Consider the following 22,456-nt stretch of genomic DNA (forward strand, 5'->3'; position numbering starts at 1 on the left):
AGCTGCTGCTCAGTGCCTGCTTGGTTGGACCTGGGGGTCGGGGAAATTGCTTCCATCACCCATTTCCCGAGAGCTGGTTATCAGCTCCACACCGGCCCCCTCCACCCCTGCTAGTATCTCCATGCAGCCTTGGCCCAGACCTGCTTCCAAAGGCCTTTATCTGCCTGGCTCTCGGGCCTAGTGTTCGGCCGGGCCCTTGGCAAAGCCTTGGAGGTTTTCTTTAAACCATGTGTCCTGAATTTCCCTGCGCCTTCCCCCCTCCCCCAGGGCAGCCCTGAGGCCTGGGCCCCACGGAAGCTCAGACCAGGGGCTCCCCACCTGCCCGGCTCTCTGCATTTCTATCCCCCCCCCCCTCCCAGTTCTCCCGTGAGATCGCGGCGGTTCTTAAAGCTGGAGAATGAATGTGCCGGGGGCGGAGGGGCACAATAACTCGAGGAAATCTGGCTTGGGTAAACTGAGGCACGGTCCTGGAGGAGGAACCACAGGGCCCGGCTCTCCCACCCCGGAGTCCTGCTCCAAGCGCCCCCCCAGCCAGGACTCCGGGTCCCCAGCCTCCTCCACTGGTCTGCCCCCTCCCCGAGCCGGGGGACCCCCAGCATCCGGCTCCAACCACTAGACACCGCTCCCCGGCCGGCGGCTGCGCCCCGCGCTGGCAGGGCCTCCCGGCCGCGTGGTCCATGTGATCTGATGCAATGTAACCCGATCCCACCAGCCAGCGCCCGCCCGGCCCGGAGCCTCCGCGCACGGTGAGTTCGGGGGAGCCGCTGCGGAGCCCCCACCCGGGGCGCCCCACCTGCCGGAGCCTGGGGCCTTTGGGGCGCCGTCTGGCCGGGCGTCCTGCTCCCCCCCCGGCCCCCCGCGACCACTAGTCTCCACTCCCCTCCCCTCGGCGGGGCGGGAACCCAGGCGTCCTGCTCCCCCCCCGCGACCACTAGTCCCCACTCCCCTCCCCTCGGCGGGGCGGGAACCCAGGCGTCCTGCTCCCCCCCGGCCCCCCGCGACCACTAGTCCCCACTCCCCTCCCCTCGGCGGGGCGGGAACCCAGGCGTCCTGCTCCCCCCCCGACCACTAGCCCCCACTCCCCTCGGCGGGGCGGGAACCCAGGCGTCCTGCTCCCCCCCCGCGACCACTAGTCCCCACTCCCCTCCCCTCGGCGGGGCGGGAACCCAGGGGTCCTGCTCCCCCCCGGCCCCCCGCGACCACTAGTCCCCACTCCCCTCCCCTCGGCGGGGCGGGAACCCAGGCGTCCTGCTCCCCCCCCCGACCACTAGCCCCCACTCCCCTCGGCGGGGCGGGAACCCAGGCGTCCTGCTCCCCCCCCGCGACCACTAGTCCCCACTCCCCTCCCCTCGGCGGGGCGGGAACCCAGGGGTCCTGCTCCCCCCCGGCCCCCCGCGACCACTAGCCCCCACTCCCCTCCCCTCGGCGGGGCGGGAACCCAGGGGTCCTGCTCCCCCCCCGACCACTACCTCACTCCCCTCCCCTCGGCGGGGCGGGAACCCAGGGGTCCTGCTCCCCCCTCAACCACTAGCCCCCACTCCTCTCGGTGGGGCGGGGCGGGATCCCAGGAGTCCTGCTCCCCCCCCCCCCCGACCACTAGCCCCCACTCCCTTCCCCTTGGTGGGGAGAGAGCCCAGGAGTCCCGCTCTCCTCTCTAGCCACTAGCCCCCACTCCCCTCCCCTCAGCGGGGCGGGATCCCAGGAGTCCTGCTCCCCCCCCCCCCCCCCGACCACTAGCCCCCACTCCCCTCCCCTCGGCGGGGCGGGAACCCAGGCGTCCTGCTCCCCCCCCCCCCGACCACTAGCCCCCACTCCCCTCCCCTTGGTGGGGAGAGAGCCCAGGAGTCCCGCTCTCCTCTCTAGCCACTAGCTCCCACTCCCTTCCCCTCAGCGGGGAGAGAGCCCAGGAGTCCCGCTCTCCTCTCTAGCCACTAGCCCCCACTCCCCTCCCCTCAGCGGGGAGAGAACCCAGGAGTCCTGGCTCCCAGCCCCCCAACTCCCTAGACCCCACTGCCCTCCCAGAGCCAGGCTAAAATCCAGGCGTCTGAGCCCCCTCTAGCCCACTAGAGCCCCTGCCCCCCTGGCAGGGGCAGAGCAAGAACCCAGAAGTCCTGGCTGCATTTTTGGACTTCCCAGACTGTCCGTCTTCCAGCCCCTGTGCTGGGCCGGGCCGCTGCCCCTCTGCCAGGGGAAACGTTGCTGCGCCAGTGTGACCCGTCTCTTCTCTTCGGAGAGCACTTGGCGGCTGAGCAGAGCAGTGAGTGGCCGAGGGGTTAGTAGGCCCTGAAATTGCAGGCCCAGGGTGTAGAGTAGCTGTGATTCCGACTGTTGCGCAGGATTTCAGGAGCAACCCTCATCCTGGAATTGGTGGTACTCCGGTGGTACTCCGGTTGTTTGTTGCATGAGTGGTATTGATTTCACTAACTCCGGGGCGTGACCGTATCGATTTGGGTACGACTACACCACGGGATAAGGCCGAACTCAGCTACTGCGTTAATTGCATAGCTGAAATCGAAGCTCCATAACTCGACTTTTGGCGCCATCCGCGCTGCAAGAAGTCGAGGGGAGCACGCCCTTCCTCCAACTTCCCTTACTCCAACTTCCCTTACTCCTCGTGGAAGCAGGGTTACCGGCATCAAACAGAGCGCCCCTCTCAGGACGCACTAGCTGCCTTCACTAGACCTGGAAGATGGACAGCAGCAGCCTGATCTCTGTAGTGTAGACGTACCTTGAAGTAGCAACTCGCTGGAGTATCGGGGGTTGCTTTGACTCATAACGTGTCAGACTTAGTGGCACCCATTTGAGTTGTAACTCTCTGGAGTGACTCTCTGGCGTATTAGCAGGTGAAAAGGAGCCACCTGGGGTATCAATGGGCTTGATTTGAGCAGGAAACCATCGGGCTACGTCTAGACTGGCATGATTTTCCGGAAATGCTTTTAACGGAAAATTTTCCATTAAAAGCATTTTCGGAAAAGAGCGTTTAGATCGGCACGGACACTTTTCCGCAAAAACACTTTTTGCGGAAAAGCGTCCGTGGCCAATCTAGACGCGCTTTTGCGCAAAAAAGCCCCGATCGCCATTTTAGCCATCGGGGCTTTTTTGCGCAAAACAGTCCTGCGCTGTCTACACTGGCCCTTTTGCACAAAAGCATTTACGCAAGAGGGCTTTTGCCCGAACGGGAGCAGCACAGTATTTCCGCAAGAACGCTGACAATCTTACATGAGATCGTCAGTGTTCTTGCAGAAATTCAGGCGACCAGTGTAGACAGCTGGCAAGTTTTTCCGCAAAAGCAGCTGATTTTGCGGAAAAACTGGCCAGTCTAGACACAGCCTCGGCGTACGAGGGGTGGAGTGTGAGAGCCAGCAGTCTGACCAAGCTGAAGAAACAACGAATGGTCCTGCGGCACCTTAGAGACTAACAGAAAAGGAGGATGGTCTCAGGATGGTCTCAGGAGCCTTCCTGCCTCTGGAGGAGACACACCGATTGACGAGTCGCTCTCTGCAGTATTAGAAGTATTGAGCTGAGTGGTAGCGATTCGGAGTATTAATCACTTCTTGGAGTAGAACATCAGAACGGCCCGACTGGGTCGGACCAAAGGTCCATCCAGCCCAGCGTCCTGTCTGCCGACAGCGGCCAACACCAGGTGCTCCAGGATAGTAAACAGGACAGGGAACCATCCAGCGATCCCTCCCCTGACGCCCATTCCCAGCCTCCGACACACAGAGGCCAGGGACACCTGCCCATCCTGGCTCATAGCCGTTGTTGGACCTAACCTCCATGAATGGATCTAGTTCTTTTTTGAACCCTCTTACAGTCCTGGCCTGCACAACTTCCTCTGGCGAGGAGTTCCACTGATTGACAGTGTGTTGCCTGTAGAAATAATGCTGTTGTTTTGATCAGTAACTCTTTGGCGTATTAGGGGTGTCTGCAGGAGTATTAACCGGAAACACTGACGCTACTGGACTAGCAGCCAGAGTGTTAGTAATTCTTTGTGGTGTCAATGAGAGCTATGTGAGTAGTGACTCTTTGGACCATTAGTAACTCTTTAGAATAGTACTCACGTCAGTTTTAGGGGTAACTGTAGTATTCGTGGCATTGATTTCACTAGTAACCCTTCAGTATATGGGGGGGATCGTTTGGCTAGTAACTCGTTGGAGTAACAGTGGTGTCATGGAGTAGTAACTGTAAGTAGTAATGGTGGTTACAAGGAGTATCAGCAGTAACAATCAGAGTGGCAGGGATGGCTGTATTAGTGGGAGCAGAAATGGGGTTGTGGTAACATTACTGAGCAAAGTAATTGCAGTATTAGTGGTTATACTGGCTGTAGCTACCGCTTTCCTACAATCAGTAACAATGTTGGCAGCATAAGGCAGGGGGTTACAGTGTTCCCAGCATGGGGAGTCACCGTGTTGGAGTATGACTGACAACATTAGCCATCGCTGTGTTTGTGGTATCGTTACTATTTGTTCTATTAGTAGCAACAACGTGCGGGATAACAAGGTTTGGAGTATTTCTGGCAACAGCGTGAGCAGCAACGATGTCGCTAGCACTATGTGTAGCATCACAGTAATGGTGTTGGTAACGTTGTGGGTAATGGTGTTGCTCGCACGGTGGGTAGCACTTGCGGTAATGGGACCTGTAGCATTGTGGAGGGTAAGGCTGTAGCATGAGCAGTAAGGGTGTCTGCGCACTGTAAAGTGTGTTACAGTGTTGCTAACACTGTTTGCAGGAACAGCCTTTGTAGCACTGTTGTGGGTGACGGTGTTTCTACCCTGTTCCACCCGATACTCTTCTCGCTACAGCCATCCCACTAGGACAGATGCTGAAGGCTGTGTCTCAAGGCAACACCCCCACTGGGTCGGGTGTAGCCTGCCAGCCCTGGCCCTTGCAGGAAGGAGCAGAAAACGTGCTCCGAGGATTGTCCCCGAGCCAGACCCAGGGTGGGGACCCTGCAGGCATGGAGGAGCCGGTGTGGCCTGCTTGGTCAGGAGGGCAGGGCTGGGAATGGTGCACTCGGTGGCGGGGGAGCACCCGGGGGCCTGGCTGAAGGGCAGGGCGCAGGCTGCGGTCCAGCGATTAGCTTATCTGGCTTCCGAGGACTTGCTGGTGGAGGCCCAGAAGCACAGGTTGGAGGGGATTGCAAGGGTCCTTCCCCAATCTTGCCCAGCAGGGGGCGCTGTGGGGCAGGGAGGCTAGCTGGGAAAGGGGAACCCAGGGGAATGGGGACTCCCATTGCCCCCCCTTCCGGCCCCGGCTCTGACCAGTCCACCCTGGGTTCCCCAGCTCTGGGACAGTGGTTAGCGCGGGGGGGAGCAGCACGCTGGGAGCCAGGACTCCTGGGATCTCTCCTGGCTCGGGGAGGGGAGTGGGGTCTAGTGGTGAGAGCCAGGGGGATTGGGAGCCAGGACTTCTGGGTCCCTCTGTGCCTGGTAGGTGTTTCTAACGCTCACCCCACCCTCGGTGGCTGCTCACTGTAATTACCTTAGTGTCCCCAGGCAGTTTTAATGAACACTGGGATAATTACAGCCAATTAGCCCTGAGGCCTGATTAAAACTTCCATCCCTGAGGGGCAAAGCCATTAGCGTCAGGGCCGGAAGGGGAGGCCCAGCCCAGCCGCAGGCTGCCCCGCTACCCGCCCTTAGAGACGCGACTCCCAGGCGCTGTGCAACTAGGGACCCGCTCACAGTGTCCCCTGCTGGCTGGGCCAGCTGGAGTCCTGGCTCCCAGACTCTAACCACTAGCCCCCACAGCCCTCCCCCACCTGCTTGGGGACAGGAGGTGATGTGTGTGTGTGTGTTGTGGGGAAGCCTGCCTTTGGAAGGCAGCGTGTTGGGGACACGTTTGTGTGTGTGTGTGTTGAGCTGTGTGTGTTGGGAAGGTGCATGTGTGTGTGTGTGTGTGTGTGTGTGTGTGTGTGTGTGTGTGTGTGTGGAGCTGTGTGTGCTGGCAGAAGGAGGGGCTGCACGGGAGTGTCGGGATCCGGGGCCAGCGAGCTGTGTGTGTTGGGTTGTGTGGGTCTGTTGATCTGCATCATACGGCGCAGGGCATATGGCTGTCTAGGGCCAGTGGGTTGTGTGTGTGTATGTTGATCTGTGTGTTGTGTGGCAGCAGGTGGTGTTGTGGCCAGGGTGTTGTGTGTCTGTGTGCGCGCTGCAGGGCCTGTGGTGTGTGTGTTTATTGATCTGTGTGTTGGGCCAGTGGGTTGTATGTGTGTGTTGATCTGTGCTGTGTGGCAGGCAGTGTTGTTGTGTAGGATCAGCAGGTTGTGTGTGTTTGTTGCTCTCTGTGTTGAGTTGCAGGGAGTGTTGTTGTGCAAGTCCAGCAGGGTGCGTGTGTTGGCCTGTGTTGTGTTGCAGGGAGTGTTGTTGTGCAGGTCCAGCAGGGTGTGTGTGTTGGTCTGTGTTGTGTTGCAGGGAGTGTTGTTGTGCAGGTCCAGCAGGGTGCGTGTGTTGGCCTGTGTTGTGTTGCAGGGAGTGTTGTTGTGCAGGACCAGCAGGGTGCGTGTGTTGGCCTGTGTTGTGTTGCAGGGAGTGTTGTTGTGCAGGTCCAGCAGGGTGTGTGTGTTGGTCTGTGTTGTGTTGCAGCCGGTGCAGGGCCCATCCCCAGGTTGTGTGGAGGAATCACAACCCCTCATCCGCGTTGGCCCGGCCTCCTTCCCTCCCCGCCCAGGGGTGTGTTTAGGCCGTTGGCGGGGAAGTGGGCTGGGTGTGTGTGTGTCAGCCTGCCGGGTGTGTGACCCCCCCACAGGACCCCGGATCTCCCTGTCTGGCCTGTTCCTCTTCTCCCGCCTCGCACCACGGGTGAGTGTGACGCACGAGGGGGAGGGGGGGTGCGTGCTGGTGGCCCCCCCTCCCCCGCGGTGCAATTCCATAAGGCGGTTGCATCAGCCATGCGGGGGAAACCGAGACCTGGGGGGGGAGACATGCAGGAGAGGGGGACCTCACCCCATCTCACCCCCCACCCGCCGACTGAGCATGGAGGGGAGTGAAACTGGCTGGGGAGGCTCTGGAGGGGCAGCATGGAGGGGCTCAGCACAGGAAATGGGGGCTCACTGAGGGCTGGAATTTGGGGGGGGGTCTGCTGTGGGCTTGTTTCTCTCTGGCATGTCAGTGGTTAAAATCCCCCCCCATATCCTCCCCTCCCCCCACCGTGCCTGACAGCCACATGTTCGGTCCCACAGGCTTGCAGCTCCCCCCCCCTCCCCCCCCAGCCTGGGCTCCTGGGTTCTCTGCCTGGCTCCAGGAGGGGAGGGGAATGGGGGCTAGTGGTTAGAGCAGGAGGTGGCTGGGAGCCCGGACTCCTGGGTTCTCTCCCCAGCTCAAAGAGGGGAGTCAAATCTAGTGGTTAGAGCGGGGAGGGGGAGGGGGCTGGAACCTGGATTCCTGGTTCAGGGAGGGGTGTGGGGGCTAGTGGTTAAATCGAGGGGGGGGGGACTGTGACCCGCTGCTGGGGGGAGAGAACCGCTGCCCCCCCAGGTAACCCAGGCTGAGGTGGGAGCTGGCAGCTTCCTGCACACACCCCTTGCTCCCAAGTGCACTCAGCTTAACCCCTCGCTGCCCAGACCACTTGTAAGTTCTGGGGTGGATCCACACTTACCCAACCCTCCCCCGCCTTCGAGGTGGGACCTGAGGGGCCTTGAACAGCCCTGGGAGGAGTGTGAGGCCTAGTGGCTAGAGTGGGGGGGGGGAGCCAGGGCTCCTGGGTTCTCTTGGTGGTGGGGTGCCCTGGGGCTCCCCGAGGCCTGGCCACAGCAGCGCTGGGCCCCCCTGGTCTTTTCCCCAGTCTCCGCTTCCTCAGGCTGAAGCCAGTGGGGTGGGGAGCCAGAGGGTGGGGCCCGAGCACGGCGGCTGCTGCCCCCCTCTGGGGCGGGAGCGCAAGGCAAGGAGCCTCCGACTGGGACTGATCGGAGCGGACAAGCAGAACCAGGTGTCTAGGCTGCCCCCCCCCATGCCTGTTCTAACCACTAGACATCACTCCCCTCCCTGCGCTGTCAGGGGTGCGTTGGGGGTGTCCTGAGGGAACAAGCATCGAAGCTAAGCCCCGGCCTGCGGGACATGCCCTGCCCTTCGGGAGCAGGCACCTTCCCACCCCTTCCCGACAGGAGCACAGCCTGCCCCGGGCGGCGGCTGTTCCCGTGTTCCCTGCTGCTCTGTTAATTAATACGTCAGGCGAGACGCTGACTCCCAGCCCTCCTGCTCTAACCCACCAGGCCCGCCGGCGCTGGGAATGCGTCAGCGATATTCTCTCTGTCCCATCGTGGTGGGGGAGTGTGGTTTAGTGGTTGGGGAGCTAATCTAGCAGGTAAGAATCCCAGCTACAGCACCCTGCTCCTCCCGGAATCTTGCATGACTAGCCGTGCCTCAGTTTTCCCACCTGAAAAATGGGCGGGGGCCTCTTTTAGCTGGACTGATTGTATCCCCCAGGAACACTGGCTTTCTCCGCTCTCCCAGGCCAGGCCTCCACAATGGTAATGAGTTAATTATTGCTTTGCTTTATGTGTGTGGGGATTGGTCACAGGACAGCTTCGCCCCCCACGCCTCTCCAGGGGCTGGTGTGTCAGAGGCGAGGCGAAGTTCGTCCTGCCGAGATTGGGAAGTGTTAGCACCGGTGGGCAAAACCTCATCCCGTGTCTAATTCTGCTTACGTGTGTTATGCATCGGGACAGGAGAAATAGTCCATGTCACTGCATTCAGCATGCTTCGGTTTAATCTGTCAAGGGGAATTAGGCACCGAAGTATGTTTGAAGAGCCGGGTGGCCTGACAGATTTGAAAACGGGACATTTCAACGCTAGGCAGCTGGGCTACTTAAGATGTTTGAAATGTGCAGAAATCGGAATTTAATCATCAGCATTTTAAGAAAGGGGCTAATTTGGAAATCTGAAAGATCAAGCTTAGGAATTTGCATTCGTTAGCAAATTCCAAATGAAAGGGTTGGATCGGTTAGACCCTTTAAAAACTGGAAATGTCCCCCAAAAATCGAATTTTCAAAACGAGGAAAAAGATCATTTGGGAAACCATAAATTTAAGCACATTTCAACATGAAGGTGCATGAGTAATTAGAAATTTTGAAATTTAGAAAAGAAAAGTGACTCGTTAGAAGCAATGGCTATTTCAGAACTTTAAAAAGTGGAAAACGCATTTCAGATGTCAACATTACAAAGTGTGACACTTCCAAAATAAGTGACTTGTATTCATTAAAGACGTAGATGTTTCCGTGTTTGAAAGTGTTGTAATTAGGAAATCCGTAGTGTGCAAATGTCCAAGTAATCCATTTCGGAGAGAGAGAGACTTGATTACTTGGCAAGCGTGAGGCTTTGAAATGAGAAATCTTTGCGGAAAAATTTTAGCATTCTTGAAAATAGGAAACTTGGCTGCCTTTGAAAAAGTGGCATTTTGAAAGTAAGGGGCCAACTACGAGATTTCCCCATGTGACAAAGTGTAGCTTTCCAAGGAGAACATCGGCTGGGCTCGACCACGCACCATTGCAAACTGAAGAAAATTGGACAGAAGATTCAAAATATTCCCAGAAACGTTTTGGGTGAAAGAGCAAAAAGGCCAGTTTTCGATGGAGGAAAACAACTACTTGTGGATGCAAAATCTTTGATTTGGCTGCTCACAGCCAGGTGGGGGTGGGAAGATGCCGTCCCAAAAAGTGGATCCATCTTTGTGTTCAGATTTCGTCCTGTTAGTGGCAAATTTCATGTTCATGCCTCTGGCCCGCCTAGGAGACCGTGCCCCATCCTGCTCAAGCCGACAGCCTTTGCTAGGGATGGAGGCCTGCAGTCCGGGGTTCCTTCCTGCTCTGACCACTAGACGTCACTCCCAGAGCCAGGGAGAGAAACCGGGAGTCGTGGCTGCCGGCCCACTTGGTGATCGGATGTCTCCTTGGGTTGGGTGGGGATTCCCGGCTGATCCCTTTCTCTGGTTTCCAGGTGCCCCAGCTGTGGTCTCTGCCCGCCCCCACGCACGCACATCACGTCCGCACCGCGCCCCACGCCCACCATGGAGCTGCAGAAACTCGGGGAGCAGGAGGGGCTGAACGGGTCTGTCCCGGAGGGTGAAAAAGCCAGCAGCCTGGAGGACGGGTGAGTGGCGGGGGGCTGCGGCGGGTATGGGGGGGGGACGGGCTACTGGGGACAAGCGGGAGCGAGCGACCCCCCCAGGCTCTGCTGGGGAAGGGACCCAGGCGTCCGAGCCCTCTCACCCCGCGCCCTTCCCCTTGCAGGGACCCCACTGCGGAGGCGGCCGAGCAGGAGGGTTTCCTGCCCCACGCCACCGGCAAGAAGCTGAGCCAGTTCACCGACGTAAGTGGGCCCCCTCCCCCGCAGCTCCTGTCCCTTTGACCCCTGCCCTCTGACCTTTCATTTATTCCTCGCCCAACATCCTCTTTAACCTCTGCCCCTTTGACCTTTTGCTGACTCCTCACTCTATCCCCTTTGACCCCTGAACTTTGACCTTTCCATGTACCTTACCCAATGTCTCCTTTAACCTCTGGCCTTTGCCCTCTCCTGGCTGCCCTTTGCTCTTTGACCTCTGAACTTGCTCTTCCTCTCTTCTCATTGACCTCTGGCCCTTATCCACCTTTGACCTCACACTTCCTCGATGCCCTTCCCGGTTGCCCTCTGACCCTTGTCTTCATCTTGCAGCGGTTTACTCTTTGGCCTCTGATCGTTGCCCTCTGACCTCTGTCGGGGTGATGTGTCCCTTGACCTCTGACCCTTGCCACTTCACTGTGGACCTTTGACCTCCGCCCTCCCCCAGGCTCTCACCCGCCCTGTCTCGCCCGCAGTTCGAGGGGAAGACGTCGTTCGGGATGTCGGTCTTCAACCTCAGCAACGCCATCATGGGCAGCGGCATCCTGGGCCTGGCCTACGCCATGAGCAACACGGGCATCGCGCTCTTCGTGTGAGTGCCGCCCCGCCGGCACCGCCCGGGGAAGAGCGCAGCGCCGGGTCACGCCGCCGCCCCGCCGGCACCGCCCGGGGAAGAGCGCAGCGCTGGGTCACGCCGCCGCCCCGCCGGCACCGCCCGGGGAAGAGCGCAGCGCCGGGTCACGCCGCCGCCCCGCCGGCACCGCCCGGGGAAGAGCGCAGCGCCGGGTCACGCTGCCGCCCCGCAGGGCACCGCCCGGGGAAGAGCGCAGCGCTGGGTCACGCCGGCGCCCCGCCGGCACCGCCCGGGGAAGAGCGCAGCGCCGGGTCTCGCCGCCGCCCCACAGGGCACCGCCTGGGGAAGAGCGCGGCGCCGGGGTCACGCCGCCCCCCCACAGGGCACCGCCCGGGGAAGAGCACGGTGCCGGGGTCACGCCGCCGCCCCACAGGGCACCGCCTGGGGAAGAGCGCGGCGCCGGGGTCACGCCGCCGCCCCACAGGGCACCGCCTGGGGAAGAGTGCAGCGCTGCGATCAGTGAGCTATACTCCACAGGGGGCTCTGAGGGGTGGGAGCTCTGGCAGATGGAGCTGTGAGCCAGGACACCTGGGTTCTTTCCCTGGGTCCGGAGGAGAGGGGGGCATGGGGCCTACTGGTTAGAGCGGTGGGGTGGGGCACTGGGAGCCAGGACTCCATGGCTGGGCAGGGGTCTTACAGCTGCCCTCTTGTCTCCGTGCAGGGTGCTATTGATCTGCATCGCGCTGCTCTCCGCTTACTCCATCCACCTGCTGCTGAAATGTGCCGGAGTCGTAGGTGAGGGGGGGTTCTCCAGGGTGCTCCAGCCCCGGCCCCGGGCGCTGACTCCCTCTGACTCCCTTCTCTTTCACCCGTTGCAGGGATCCGAGCCTACGAACAGCTGGGTTTCCAGGCATTCGGCCCGGCAGGCAAGGTGGTTGCTGCTCTTATCATCTGCATGCACAACACGGGCGGTAAGAGTCTGACGCAGCCAGTCGCCCCCAGGGGAACAGGGAGGGATCCGGGGGTCCGGGCCCGCAGAGCGGGGGAGGGGGCTGGGGCCCGCAGAGCCGGGGGAGGGGCTCGGGGGTCCGTGCCCGCAGATCCGGGGGAGGGGCCCGGGGGTCCGTGCCCGCAGAGCCGGGGGAGGGGCCCGGGGGCCGGGGCCCGCAGAGCCGGGGGAGGGGCTCGGGGGTCCGTGCCCGCAGAGCCGGGGGAGAGGCCCGGGGGTCCGTGCCCGCAGAGCCGGGGGAGGGGCCCGGGGGCCGGGGCCCGCAGAGCCGGGGGAGGGGCCCGGGGGTCCGGGCCCGCAGAGCAGGGGAGGGGCCCAGCGGTTCTGATGCTGGCGTTCCTCCGGCAGCCATGTCCAGTTACCTGTACATTGTGAAGTACGAGCTGCCGCTTGTCATCCAGACGTTCCTGGGCCTGACGGAGAACACGGGGTGAGTGAATCGTGCCCGGGCCCATTCGCATCCATGAGTGGGGATATCTGGGGCACCGGTTCCCCCCCGCCCCAGGGATAGGCTGGCGCAATGCCCAAGTCCCTTGTGGCCCCCACTCCGCTCCCAGAGGCGGGGTGAGAACCCAGGCGTCCTGGCTCCAACAACTAGCCCCCAGTTATAGTCCCCCCCCAGAGGAGTGGGGTGGTCCTCGCCAGGAGCCCTTACCCCTACCATGCACCAACAGCCTCACCGTGCTGGACAGTCGCCTTTCCCCCATGTCCACGTGTACCGGTACGCCGAGAGGGAAGGGAGACCTGGGCCCTCCCTCGCTCCAGGTCTCAGCCCAGGCCCCTAAGAACAGGCACAGCGGCGACCTGTTCGGCCAGTGGGGCCGTACCACCGCGCACCGGCCCGCGGGCGCTTCTCCGCCCTGTCCTGAGCTCCTTCCTTCCCTCCCGTCCGCTCTCACCGCCTCTGCCGTGTCTCAGGCGCAGTCCTCCCTTGGGCTGGTGGCGGCGTCCCCGAAGTCCGCCTCTCCTCCTCTTCCTCCGGGCCGGCGCTGCTCTCCGCCTCGCCTCCCCCCTCAGCCGCGCCGTCCCCCAGCTTTTCAAAGCCGGCGTCCTCTGCGTGGGATGCCGGCCCAGGCGCAGCCCCGCCGTGCAGCTCGGGGAATCCCCGTACATGCGCATGCGGTGGCCGCCGAGCCCTCCCGGCACGGCCGCTCGCTTCCTGCGGCACTGGGGCCAAGCGCCGTTTGAGTGTGGGGTGCAGGGCTTTCTCCGTCAGCCCCCGTCACCCTCCACTGCCCTCCCAGAGCCGGGCCGAGAACCCAGGCGGCCTGGCTCCAACCACTAGCTCCCACTGCCCTCCCAGATCCGGGCCGAGAACCCAGGCATCCTGGGTTGCCTTGAGCCATGGTGAAAGGGCCCTCTGATTTCTCAGGGTTCATGGTGGGTCCCCTAGAAGGTTCTAATTCCCCCCATGAGCTTTGCCCCCCCCCATCTGTGTCACATGACATGGACACTCCCCCACCCCCGCTGTTCCTGTCCCCCCCTTTCCTCACTCCCTCCGGCCCAGAGTGGGAATCGGGGAGCAATCCCCCCCTGGCCTTGCCACTGGCAGCAGGGGGGCGGGGTGGGTCCCAGGGTGCTTCTGGCTGCTCTGGCCCCAGCAGGGGTCGCTGTGAGCTGACCCCCCCCTTTCCCCTACCGTGTGTGTCACAGGAACTTGTACATGAACGGCAACGTGCTAATTGTCATCGTCAGCGTCTGTGTCATCCTGCCCCTGGCCCTCATGAAGCACCTCGGTGAGTGTGGGGCCCGTGGGGTGCATGCTTGGGGGGGGACTGGTGCCCCCTGCTGGCCAGGTTCAGCCCTGCAGGTCTCACACTCTTCCCCCCCCCCCCGGTCCCCCCACAGGCTATCTGGGGTACACCAGCGGGCTCTCGCTGACCTGCATGGTCTTCTTCCTCATCTCGGTGAGTCTGTCCCTCCCCCCGAAACTGCTGCCCTTCCCCGGCCTGCCTGCCAAGGAGAGAACCCAGGAGTCCTGGCTCACAGATCCCCCCTGCTCTGCCCACTAGACCCCAGTCCCCTCCCACGGGTGGGGAGACAGCCTAGGAGTCCTAGCTTCTAGCCTTCCCCTGCTCTAACCACTAGACCCCACTCCCCTCCCACAGCTGGGGATGGAACCCTGAATCCTGGCTCCCAACTCCATGGCAGGGGGAGGGCGGATAACCGTCTGCCCCCTCCATAGGGGAAGAAGTGTCTCATGCCTCCCCCTTCATCCCCCACTCCTCCCCCCAGGTGATCTACAAGAAGTTCCAGATTCCCTGCCCCCTGAACGGGACCGAGCCGGCAACCCCCCACCTCTACTACAACGGGCACAACGCCAGCACCGCCGGGGAGGAGTGCACGGCACAGACCTTCACCATCAACTCCCAGGTGAGAGCGGGGGGCCTGGCTCGGTGAGGCGGGGGCAGGTGGCTCGAGGAGGGGGGCTGGGAGCCGGGACTCCTGGCTTTGCTCTCCGGCTCGGGGCGGGCAGTGGGGGCTAGTGGTTAGCACGGGGGTTGGGGCGGAGGGGCAGGACGCTTGGTTCTCACCTGTCAGACTTTCCCCTCCCCCCGCAGACGGCGTACACCATCCCCATCCTGGCTTTCGCGTTCGTCTGCCACCCCGAGGTGCTGCCCATCTACACCGAACTGCGCAGGTGAGGGCGGAGGCGGGGCGGGATTTAGTGGGCTAGCGGCTGGGAGCCCGGACGCCTGGGTCCTCCCCAGCCGGGTGGCGTCTGACCCCTCTGTCCCCCACCAGGGCCTCGAGGCAGCGCATGCAGAGTGTGGCCAACGTCTCCATCGCGGCCATGTTCGTCATGTATCTGCTGACGGCCTTCTTCGGCTACTTCACCTTCTACGGTAAGGGGCCGGTGCCTCCAGGAGTGGGAGCAGGGCCTTTCCCAGGGCCCCCATCCCCGGCACTGACCCCATCACCTCCCCCAGACCCCTAGCCCCCCCTCCCGAATCCTCCACCGCCTGCCCAGTGCCGCAGGGACAGCCGGCTCACGAACACCCCTCTTGCCTCTGTCTGCCCGTCCGTCTCCCACAGGCAACGTCGAGTCGGAAATGCTGCACACGTACAGCAAGGTGGATCCCCTGGACCGGCTCATCCTCTGCGTCCGCCTGGCTGTGCTGATGGCTGTCACCCTGACGGTGCCTGTGGTGCTCTTCCCGGTACGTCTCCCAGCCCCAGCGGTGGCTGCATGTCTCGTTAAATGCGGCTGTTTGCTAGTTGGCCCACCCCAGAGGCGGCTGCATCTCAGTGCTGGGTGAGCCATCTCTATGCAGCTGTTTGCTAGCCGCCCTGCCTCAGAGGTGGCTGCATCTCAATGCTGGCTGAGCCATCTCTGTGCAGCTGTTATATGCGGCTGTTTGTAAGCCGCCCTGCCCCAGAGGTGGCTGCATCTCAGTGCTGGGTGAGCCATCTCTGTGCGGCCGTTATATGCAGCTGTTTCCTGGCCACCCTGCCCCAGAAGTGGCTGCATCTCAGAGCCAAATGAGCCATTTCTGGTTCGCTCACCTCTTCCCTTGTCTACTCACAGATCCGCAGAGCTATCCAACAGCTGCTGTTCCATGGGAAGGAGTTTAGCTGGGCTCGTCACGTGGTCATCGCCATCTCCCTTCTGATCGTTGTCAACCTCCTGGTCATCTTTGTGCCCAACATCCGGGATATCTTTGGAATCATTGGTAAGTCCCTGGCCCTCCAAGGCGAGCCATCCCTGGGCAGTGCTGTGTGTGGCGGTTCACCAGCCGCCCCACCCCAAAGGTGGGTGCATTGCAGCCCCAAAGAAGCCGTCCCTCTGCGGCGTTATACTCGGCCGTTCCTCAGCTTCCCCCTCCCACCCCAGAGTTGGCTGCATCTCAGCAACTCTCTCCTCTCTCTTCCCAGGAGCCACCTCTGCCCCCAGTCTCATCTTTATCCTCCCCAGTGTTTTCTACATCCGCATCGTTCCCAATGAAAAAGAACCGTTGACATCCAGGCCAAAAATCCAGGTACCAGCGGCTGGGGGGGATGCTGTGCCGTGGCGAGCAGGGGGCTTGGTGAGGGGTGTTGTGCTGCAGGGCGCAGTGGGGTGGGGAGGTCGGGGGGTGGGCGTGTGCTGTACTTTGGGGGGGTCTCACCTTCCCCCTCCCCACACATCCCAGGCTGCCTGTTTCGCCGCCCTCGGCTTCATTTTCATGGTGATGAGTCTCGGCTTTATCGTGGCCGACTGGGTGACGACTGGCCGGAGCAGCGCTGGGGGGCATTGACCCGCCCCTCCGCCCCCCGGCACAGACACATGGACCCCACTGGGCCGGCTCGGGGGGCCTAGCCATCGGCGCGACGAGGGCACCGCTGCCTGCCATTGGCCCTCGCTCCGCTGCAGCTGTGGCAACGCTGAGACCAGTGTCACGGCCCACCCACCGGCCGCCTGTCACCACGGCAACGCTGAGACCAGTGTCACGGCCCGCCCACCGGCCGCCTGTCACCACGGCAACGCTGAGACCAGTGTCGCGGCCCGCCCACCGGCCGCCTGTCACCACGGCAACGCTGAGACCAGTGTCACGGCCCGCCCACCGGCCGCCTGTCACCACGGCAACGCTGAGACCAGTGTCACGGCCCGCCCACCGGCCGCCTGTCACCATGGCAACGCTGAGACCAGTGTCACGGCCCGCCCACTGGCCGCCCATCACTACGGCAACGCTGAGACCAGTGTCGCGGCCCGCCCACCGGCCGCCTGTCACCATGGCAACGCTGAGACCAGTGTCACGGCCCGCCTACCGGCCGCCTGTCACCACAGCAACGCTGAGACCAGTGTTGCGGACCGCCCACCGGCCGCCTGTTACCATGGCAACGCTGCAGCGACTGGCGTCCATGGGCATGGTGCAAAAGTCCTTACAGTGGCCAACTGTCACCGTGGCAATGCTACATCCCCTGCCAGCAACTGGTTTCCGTGGGAACAGTGCGAAGGCCCTACCATTGAGCAACTGTCACCACGGCAACTCTACAACCCCCTGGCCGTGACTGGTTTCCATGGGAATAGTGCTGAGGCCCTCCTATTGGCACTCTGTAGTCATGGCAGCCTGCCTTTTCCATGGGACAAAGGTTCTGATTGGGCCACAGGTGCCATGGCAATGGCAGGTTCCCCACAACTACTGATTCCCGTGGCTACAACAGAACTGGCTTCTCCTTGGCTCCCTGTCCTGGGGAACAACACCAGGCCTTTGTTGCCATGGTGATGCTTTGGCCTCTGCTGGAGTGGATGGGGAAGCACACTGTTTGTTGCCATAGCAACAGTTCCCTCCAGGCAATGCCTCCTACCACTTTGGTTCCCATGGAGTCAGGAACCTCCATCACACACACACACACACACACCCAACAGGCCGCTTGTACTCCTTCCCTGGCACAGTCGGGGAGGGACTGTGAAGCCAGTTGTGTCAACACAGGGGCCCAGTGGGTCTGTGTGTCCCCCAGGAGACAATCTAATTTATTACTTTTATTTAATTCGGAGCCGGCAGCTAGACCAAAGAGCAATGCCGGGATTGTGGGCCCACTAGGACTCCTGGGCCCCCTCCCTGGCTCCAGAGGGGAGGGGTCCAGGGATTAGAGCTGCGGGGGGGAGGATTGGGAGCCAGGACTCCTGGGTCCCCATCCCCAGCCAAAAGTGCCACAGACTGTCCACGTTTTGTGCCTCGGTTTCCCCGCCGCGGAGGTGGGGGTGGTTTCCCGTTCCGCTGAGGATTAACCCTGGTGGGGGCCCCGGGGCCGGTGGAAGTGCTGTGTGGGGTGATTCCCCTGGAGACTCAGGACTCCTGGGTTCTCCCGGGGACGTTGGTGCCCCCGGGAGAGGGGGAGGAGGGGAAGCCGCACACCCTCAGGCCTGAGACAGGCCCTGGCCAGGCTGCAGAACTCGCCCCGTGTCACTGGGGCGACCCCCGCAGAGCCAGGGGAATGACACCCCCTGGCTTCTGAGCGTCGGCGGGGGAGAATTTATCTAATCCCGGGTCTCATGTCTCTTTTCAAACTACCTCACCCCCCAGCGACAGGTCCAGCCCTGCTGGAGAGCGAGGGTTATGGGTGGGCAGGAGGGAAGCGGGGTACAGACACCCCCCAGAGCTGGCGGAAGCTACGTCTCCCCCAGTGTTCCCTGTGAGCTGGGCGCTTGTGCGAGCACCCACATTGATTTCTTGTGTCTTAGTGGTGCACGTTCACACGCGCCTCGGTGCACATAACAAAATAATTCCGCACATGGATGGAAGCGATTAGAGGGAACATGGGGCTCCCTGTTAGAGAAATCCCGGGCTCTCTGCTTCCTCTCCAAAAAGTGTCTAGATCTCACCCTCATGGCTCCGCTCCCCTCTAGAAAAATCCTTGTGTCTGTTTTCCTCCAGAACCCTCTAGATCCCACCTCTCCCCTCTAGAAATATGCCGATACCCACCTCCAAAGATCTCTAGATCTTTCCTGATGCGTCTGTCTCCCCTCTAGAAAAATCCCAGCACCCCCACAGGCATCGCCACTGTTCCCCTACCACAGTGGCCTTAGTCCTCAGTGCCTCTCCAGCCAGTGCCTTAAATCCCCCCCCGGGGGGGGCAGCCCCTCAGAGCCTCCTGGCTACACGACACCCCTCTCCTGTCCCCACCCCGAATTTAACCCCAACCCCAGTGTCTGTGTCCGGGCCATGGTGGATTTGCTCCCCCTCCCAACTGGACCAGGGTCCTTCTCTGGTTGCGGCCCACGGAGCTGGGAGCCGCATCCCATCCAGGCTGGGACACAGCCGCTTTATGGGGTGGCCGGGGGGACCCCCAAAGAAACAGCACCCCTCTTGCCCTGGGATCATAGAATCATAGAATAATAGGACTGGAAGGGACCTCGAGAGGTCATCGAGTCCAGCCCCCCGCCCTCAAGGCAGGACCAAGCTCCGTCTACACCATCCCTGACAGATGTCTATCTAACCTGTTCTTAAATATCTCCAGAGAGGGAGATTCCACCACCTCCCTTGGCAATTTATTCCAATATTTGACCACCCTGACAGTTAGGAATTTTTTCCTAATGTCCAATCTAAACCTCCCCTGCTGCACTTTAAGCCCATTACTCCTTGTCCTGTCCTCAGAAACCAAGAGGAACAAATTTTCTCCTTCCTCCTTGTGACACCCTTTTAGATATTTGAAAACCGCTCTCATGTCCCCCCTTAATCTTCTTTTTTCCAAACTAAACAAGCCCAGTTCATGAAGCCTGGCTTCATAGGTCATGTTCTCTAGGCCTTTAATCATTCTTGTTGCTCTTCTCTGTACCCTTTCCAATTTCTCCACATCTTTCTTGAAATGTGGCGCCCAGAACTGGACACAGTACTCCAGCTGAGGCCTAACTAGTGCAGAGTAGAGCGGCAGAATGACTTCACGAGTTTTGCTTACAACACACCTGTTGATACAACCTAGAATCATATTTGCTTTTTTTGCAACAGCATCACACTGTTGACTCATATTCAACTTGTGGTCCACTATGACCCCTAGATCCCTTTCCGCCATGCTCCTTCCTAGACAGTCGCTTCCCATCTTGTATGTATGGAACTGATTGTTCCTTCCTAAGTGGAGCACTTTGCATTTCTCTTTATTAAACCTCATTCTGTTTACCTCTGACCATTTCTCTAACTTGCTAAGGTCATTTTGAATTATGTCCCTATCCTCCAAAGAAGTCGCAACCCCACCCAGTTTGGTATCATCTGCAAACTTAATAAGCGTACTCTCTATCCCAATATCTACATCATTGATGAAGATATTGAACAGTACGGGTCCCAAAACAGACCCTTGAGGAACTCCACTTGTTATCCCTTTCCAGCAGGATTTAGAACCGTTAACAACAACTCTCTGACTACGGTTATCCAGCCAATTATGCACCCACCTTATCGTGGCCCTATCTAAGTTATATTTGCCTAGTTTATCAATAAGAATATCATGCGAGACCGTATCAAATGCCTTACTAAAGTCTAGGTATATGACATCCACCGCTTCTCCCTTATCCACAAGGCTCGTTATCTTATCAAAGAAAGCTATCAGATTAGTTTGGCATGACTTGTTCTTCACAAACCCATGCTGGCTATTCCCTATCACTTTATTACCTTCCAAGTGTTTGCATATGATTTCCTTAATTACCTGCTCCATTATCTTCCCTGGGACAGACGTTAAACTGACCGGTCTGTAGTTTCCTGGGTTGTTCTTATTCCTCTTTTTATAGATGGGTACAATATTTGCCCTTTTCCAGTCTTCTGGAATCTCCCCTGTCTGCCATGATTTTTCAAAGATCATAGCTAAAGGCTCAGATACCTCCTCTATCAGCTCCTTGAGTATCCTGGGATGCATTTCATCAGGACCTGGTGACTTGCTGACATCTAACTTTCCTAAGTGATTTTTAACTTGTTCTTTGTGTATCCTATCTTCTAAACTTACCCTCTCTCTGCTTGTATTCACTACGTTAGGCACACCTCCAGACTTCTCGGTGAAGACCGAAACAAAGAAGTCATTGAGCATCTCCGCCATTTCCAAGTTCCCTGTTACTGCTTCTCCCTCCTCACTAAGCAGTGGGCCTACCCTGGTCTTCCTCTTGCTTTTAATGTATTTATAAAAGGTCTTCTTGTTTCCCTTTATGCCTGTAGCTAGTTTGATCTCATTTTGTGCCTTTGCCTTTCTAATCTTGCCCCTGCATTCCCGTGTTGCTTTCCTATATTCATCCTTTGTTAGTTGTCCTAGTTTCCATTTTTTCTAGGACTCCTTTTTTATTTTGAGATCGTGCAAGATCTCCTTGTTAAGCCAAGCTGGTCTTTTGCCATATTTTCTATCTTTCCTACACAGCGGAATTGTTTGCTTTTGGGCCCTTAACAACGTCCCTTTGAAATACTTCCAACTCTCCTCAGTTGTTTTTCCCTTCAGTCTTGCTTCCCATGGGACCTTACCTACAAGTTCTCTGAGCTTATCAAAATCTGCCTTCCTGAAATCCATTTCCTCAATTGTGCTGGTCTCCCTTCTACCTTTCCTTAAGATCATGAACTCTATTATTTCGTGATCATGGTTGCGTCCGGGTACACGCAGCACGAGGTGCACTTCTTTTGGCAGGAAGGGGCTCTGTATAGCATCAGGACCCCGGGGTCTCGCGCCGGCTCTGGGAGGGGAGTGGGGTCTAGTGGTTAGGGCTGGGAGCCAGGAAGCCCCAGTGACGAAGTTCCATCGCTCCCCTATTCTCCTCCTCCTTGTGCTGTGGGCGTATCTTGCTTGGCCTCCCCCAAAGGAGCGACATCGGCCCGACTTTGGGGCCTTCATTTTGGAAGGAAGCGTTTGAGCAAGAAATACGCTTCTTTTCCCCGGCTTTTTGTCCTTCCCCTAATCCCTCCCCCCGCCCCAAATCCAAACCCCTCAAACCAGAAAATTCTCCTTTCAAACAAATCCCCAGCCCATGTTTTGATTTCTCCAGAAAAAGTGGGGGCTTCCCTCCCCGACATATTACAGCCCTTCGATTCCAGGTCTGGCCCAGAGACGAAGAAAACCATCATGTTTTATGAGCTGGGTGGGGGAACACCCCCCTCACCCCAGATTTCAGCAGCACAATCCAACTCCGAGCGACAAAGATACCTTTTATGGGGTCGCCATTGGCGGGGGGGGAGAGACGTTTCGAGTTTCCCCGGGGCTCATGTCCTTCCTCCGGGACTCGATCTGATCAAAGATACGACCCCCTTCTCCCCCATCTTGGCTCTGTGTTTGTTGGACGTTGCTGCCCCTCCCCGCAAAATGCCCGTTCCCTGACGAGAAAGCAACCAAAAAAACCCATTCACAAAGCGGGATTTTTGCCCAGATCTGAGGCCTGAAAACACCTTTTTAAAATGTTGGGGCCACTTTCCCAAGGGTCAGGTTTCCTTTTGGGGGCCTGGCGTTGCCTGTGGCTCGTATTGCATGTTGCAGGGGAGGAGGGGCTGCAGGTGGAAAGGTCCCGAGTTGGTATCTTGGGCTTGGTGAATTCAGAACCTTCTTAGCAGAACTCCGTGTGGGTACAAAACTGGCACCTGCAAAAGTCCCGCGGCTCTCCACAGCCACCGGTGTGCTCGCTCCAAAATTCGTGTCTGCCTCCATGCGCCATGGATTTCTGCCGGCACAGCCACTGCTACTGGCAGGTTCGCAGGGCTCTACTCCTTAGACTGGGTGCCCGGCTGGGCTGATCGCTCTGGGGCCATCTCTCCCCCGACGAAAATCTCCGTCTCCCCGGCACCTTGGCCTGCCGATCCTGCCTGGGTTCACGCAATTCCAGAGGCTCCAGATTTCGGGAGGGGAGTGATAAAAGAGCCCCTGGCAGTGGCCAGCTCTTTCTATTGGACACTCAGCCTGCTCCTGCTCCCCCCCAGCACAAAGCGCCGTGGGGGGCGGGATGGGGGGAAAGAAACGCAATGTGAACGTGACGCAGGGCGCCGGTGGCTTCTGTACGGTAGTTCTGGGTTTCAATAAACAGCAACCGGACTTTCCCCTTCCTGAGTGTTTTGTGGGGGGCGGGGGGAGAGACATTCTGGGAGGGGGCAGGTGGGGGGGAAGTGGGGGGTTATGGAGGGAGGAGGG

The 22,456-nt window shown here is 59.7% G+C and overlaps 1 protein-coding gene across 4 annotated transcripts; it reads left to right on the plus strand.

Moving 5' to 3' along the window:
• Positions 1-594: 594 nt before the first annotated feature.
• On the plus strand, positions 595-22,365 carry SLC38A5 (solute carrier family 38 member 5). 4 transcript variants are annotated; one of them, XM_075918620.1, is made up of 16 exons: positions 595-746; positions 9,933-10,085; positions 10,226-10,304; positions 10,790-10,905; positions 11,609-11,682; positions 11,766-11,858; positions 12,245-12,326; positions 13,550-13,632; positions 13,745-13,803; positions 14,132-14,269; positions 14,458-14,537; positions 14,642-14,742; positions 14,933-15,057; positions 15,426-15,570; positions 15,773-15,876; positions 16,030-22,365. In XM_075918620.1, exons 1-16 carry the CDS (start codon positions 688-690, stop codon positions 16,132-16,134), a joined length of 1,596 nt encoding a protein of 531 aa, XP_075774735.1. In that variant the 5' UTR covers positions 595-687; the 3' UTR covers positions 16,135-22,365. The 4 variants fall into 4 exon arrangements, with proteins under 4 accessions (XP_075774735.1, XP_075774737.1, XP_075774738.1 ...); XM_075918622.1 differs by lacking the exon at positions 595-746 and adding an exon at positions 1,883-2,272; XM_075918623.1 differs by lacking the exon at positions 595-746 and adding an exon at positions 1,883-2,257.
• The last annotated feature ends 91 nt before the right edge of the window (positions 22,366-22,456 follow it).

The sequence above is a fragment of the Pelodiscus sinensis genome, unplaced genomic scaffold (genome assembly GCF_049634645.1).
Source record: "Pelodiscus sinensis isolate JC-2024 unplaced genomic scaffold, ASM4963464v1 ctg102, whole genome shotgun sequence".
NCBI lineage: Eukaryota > Metazoa > Chordata > Testudines > Trionychidae > Pelodiscus > Pelodiscus sinensis.

Bases quoted from the DNA above. Each gene is read 5' to 3' on its own strand.
- SLC38A5 (XM_075918620.1), top strand. From the start codon at position 688: ATGCAATGTAACCCGATCCCACCAGCCAGCGCCCGCCCGGCCCGGAGC. The intron at 11,683-11,765 runs GTGAGGGGGGGT...CACCCGTTGCAG, and splicing joins GAAATGTGCCGGAGTCGTAG to GGATCCGAGCCTACGAACAG. The intron at 14,743-14,932 runs GTAAGGGGCCGG...CGTCTCCCACAG, and splicing joins CGGCTACTTCACCTTCTACG to GCAACGTCGAGTCGGAAATG.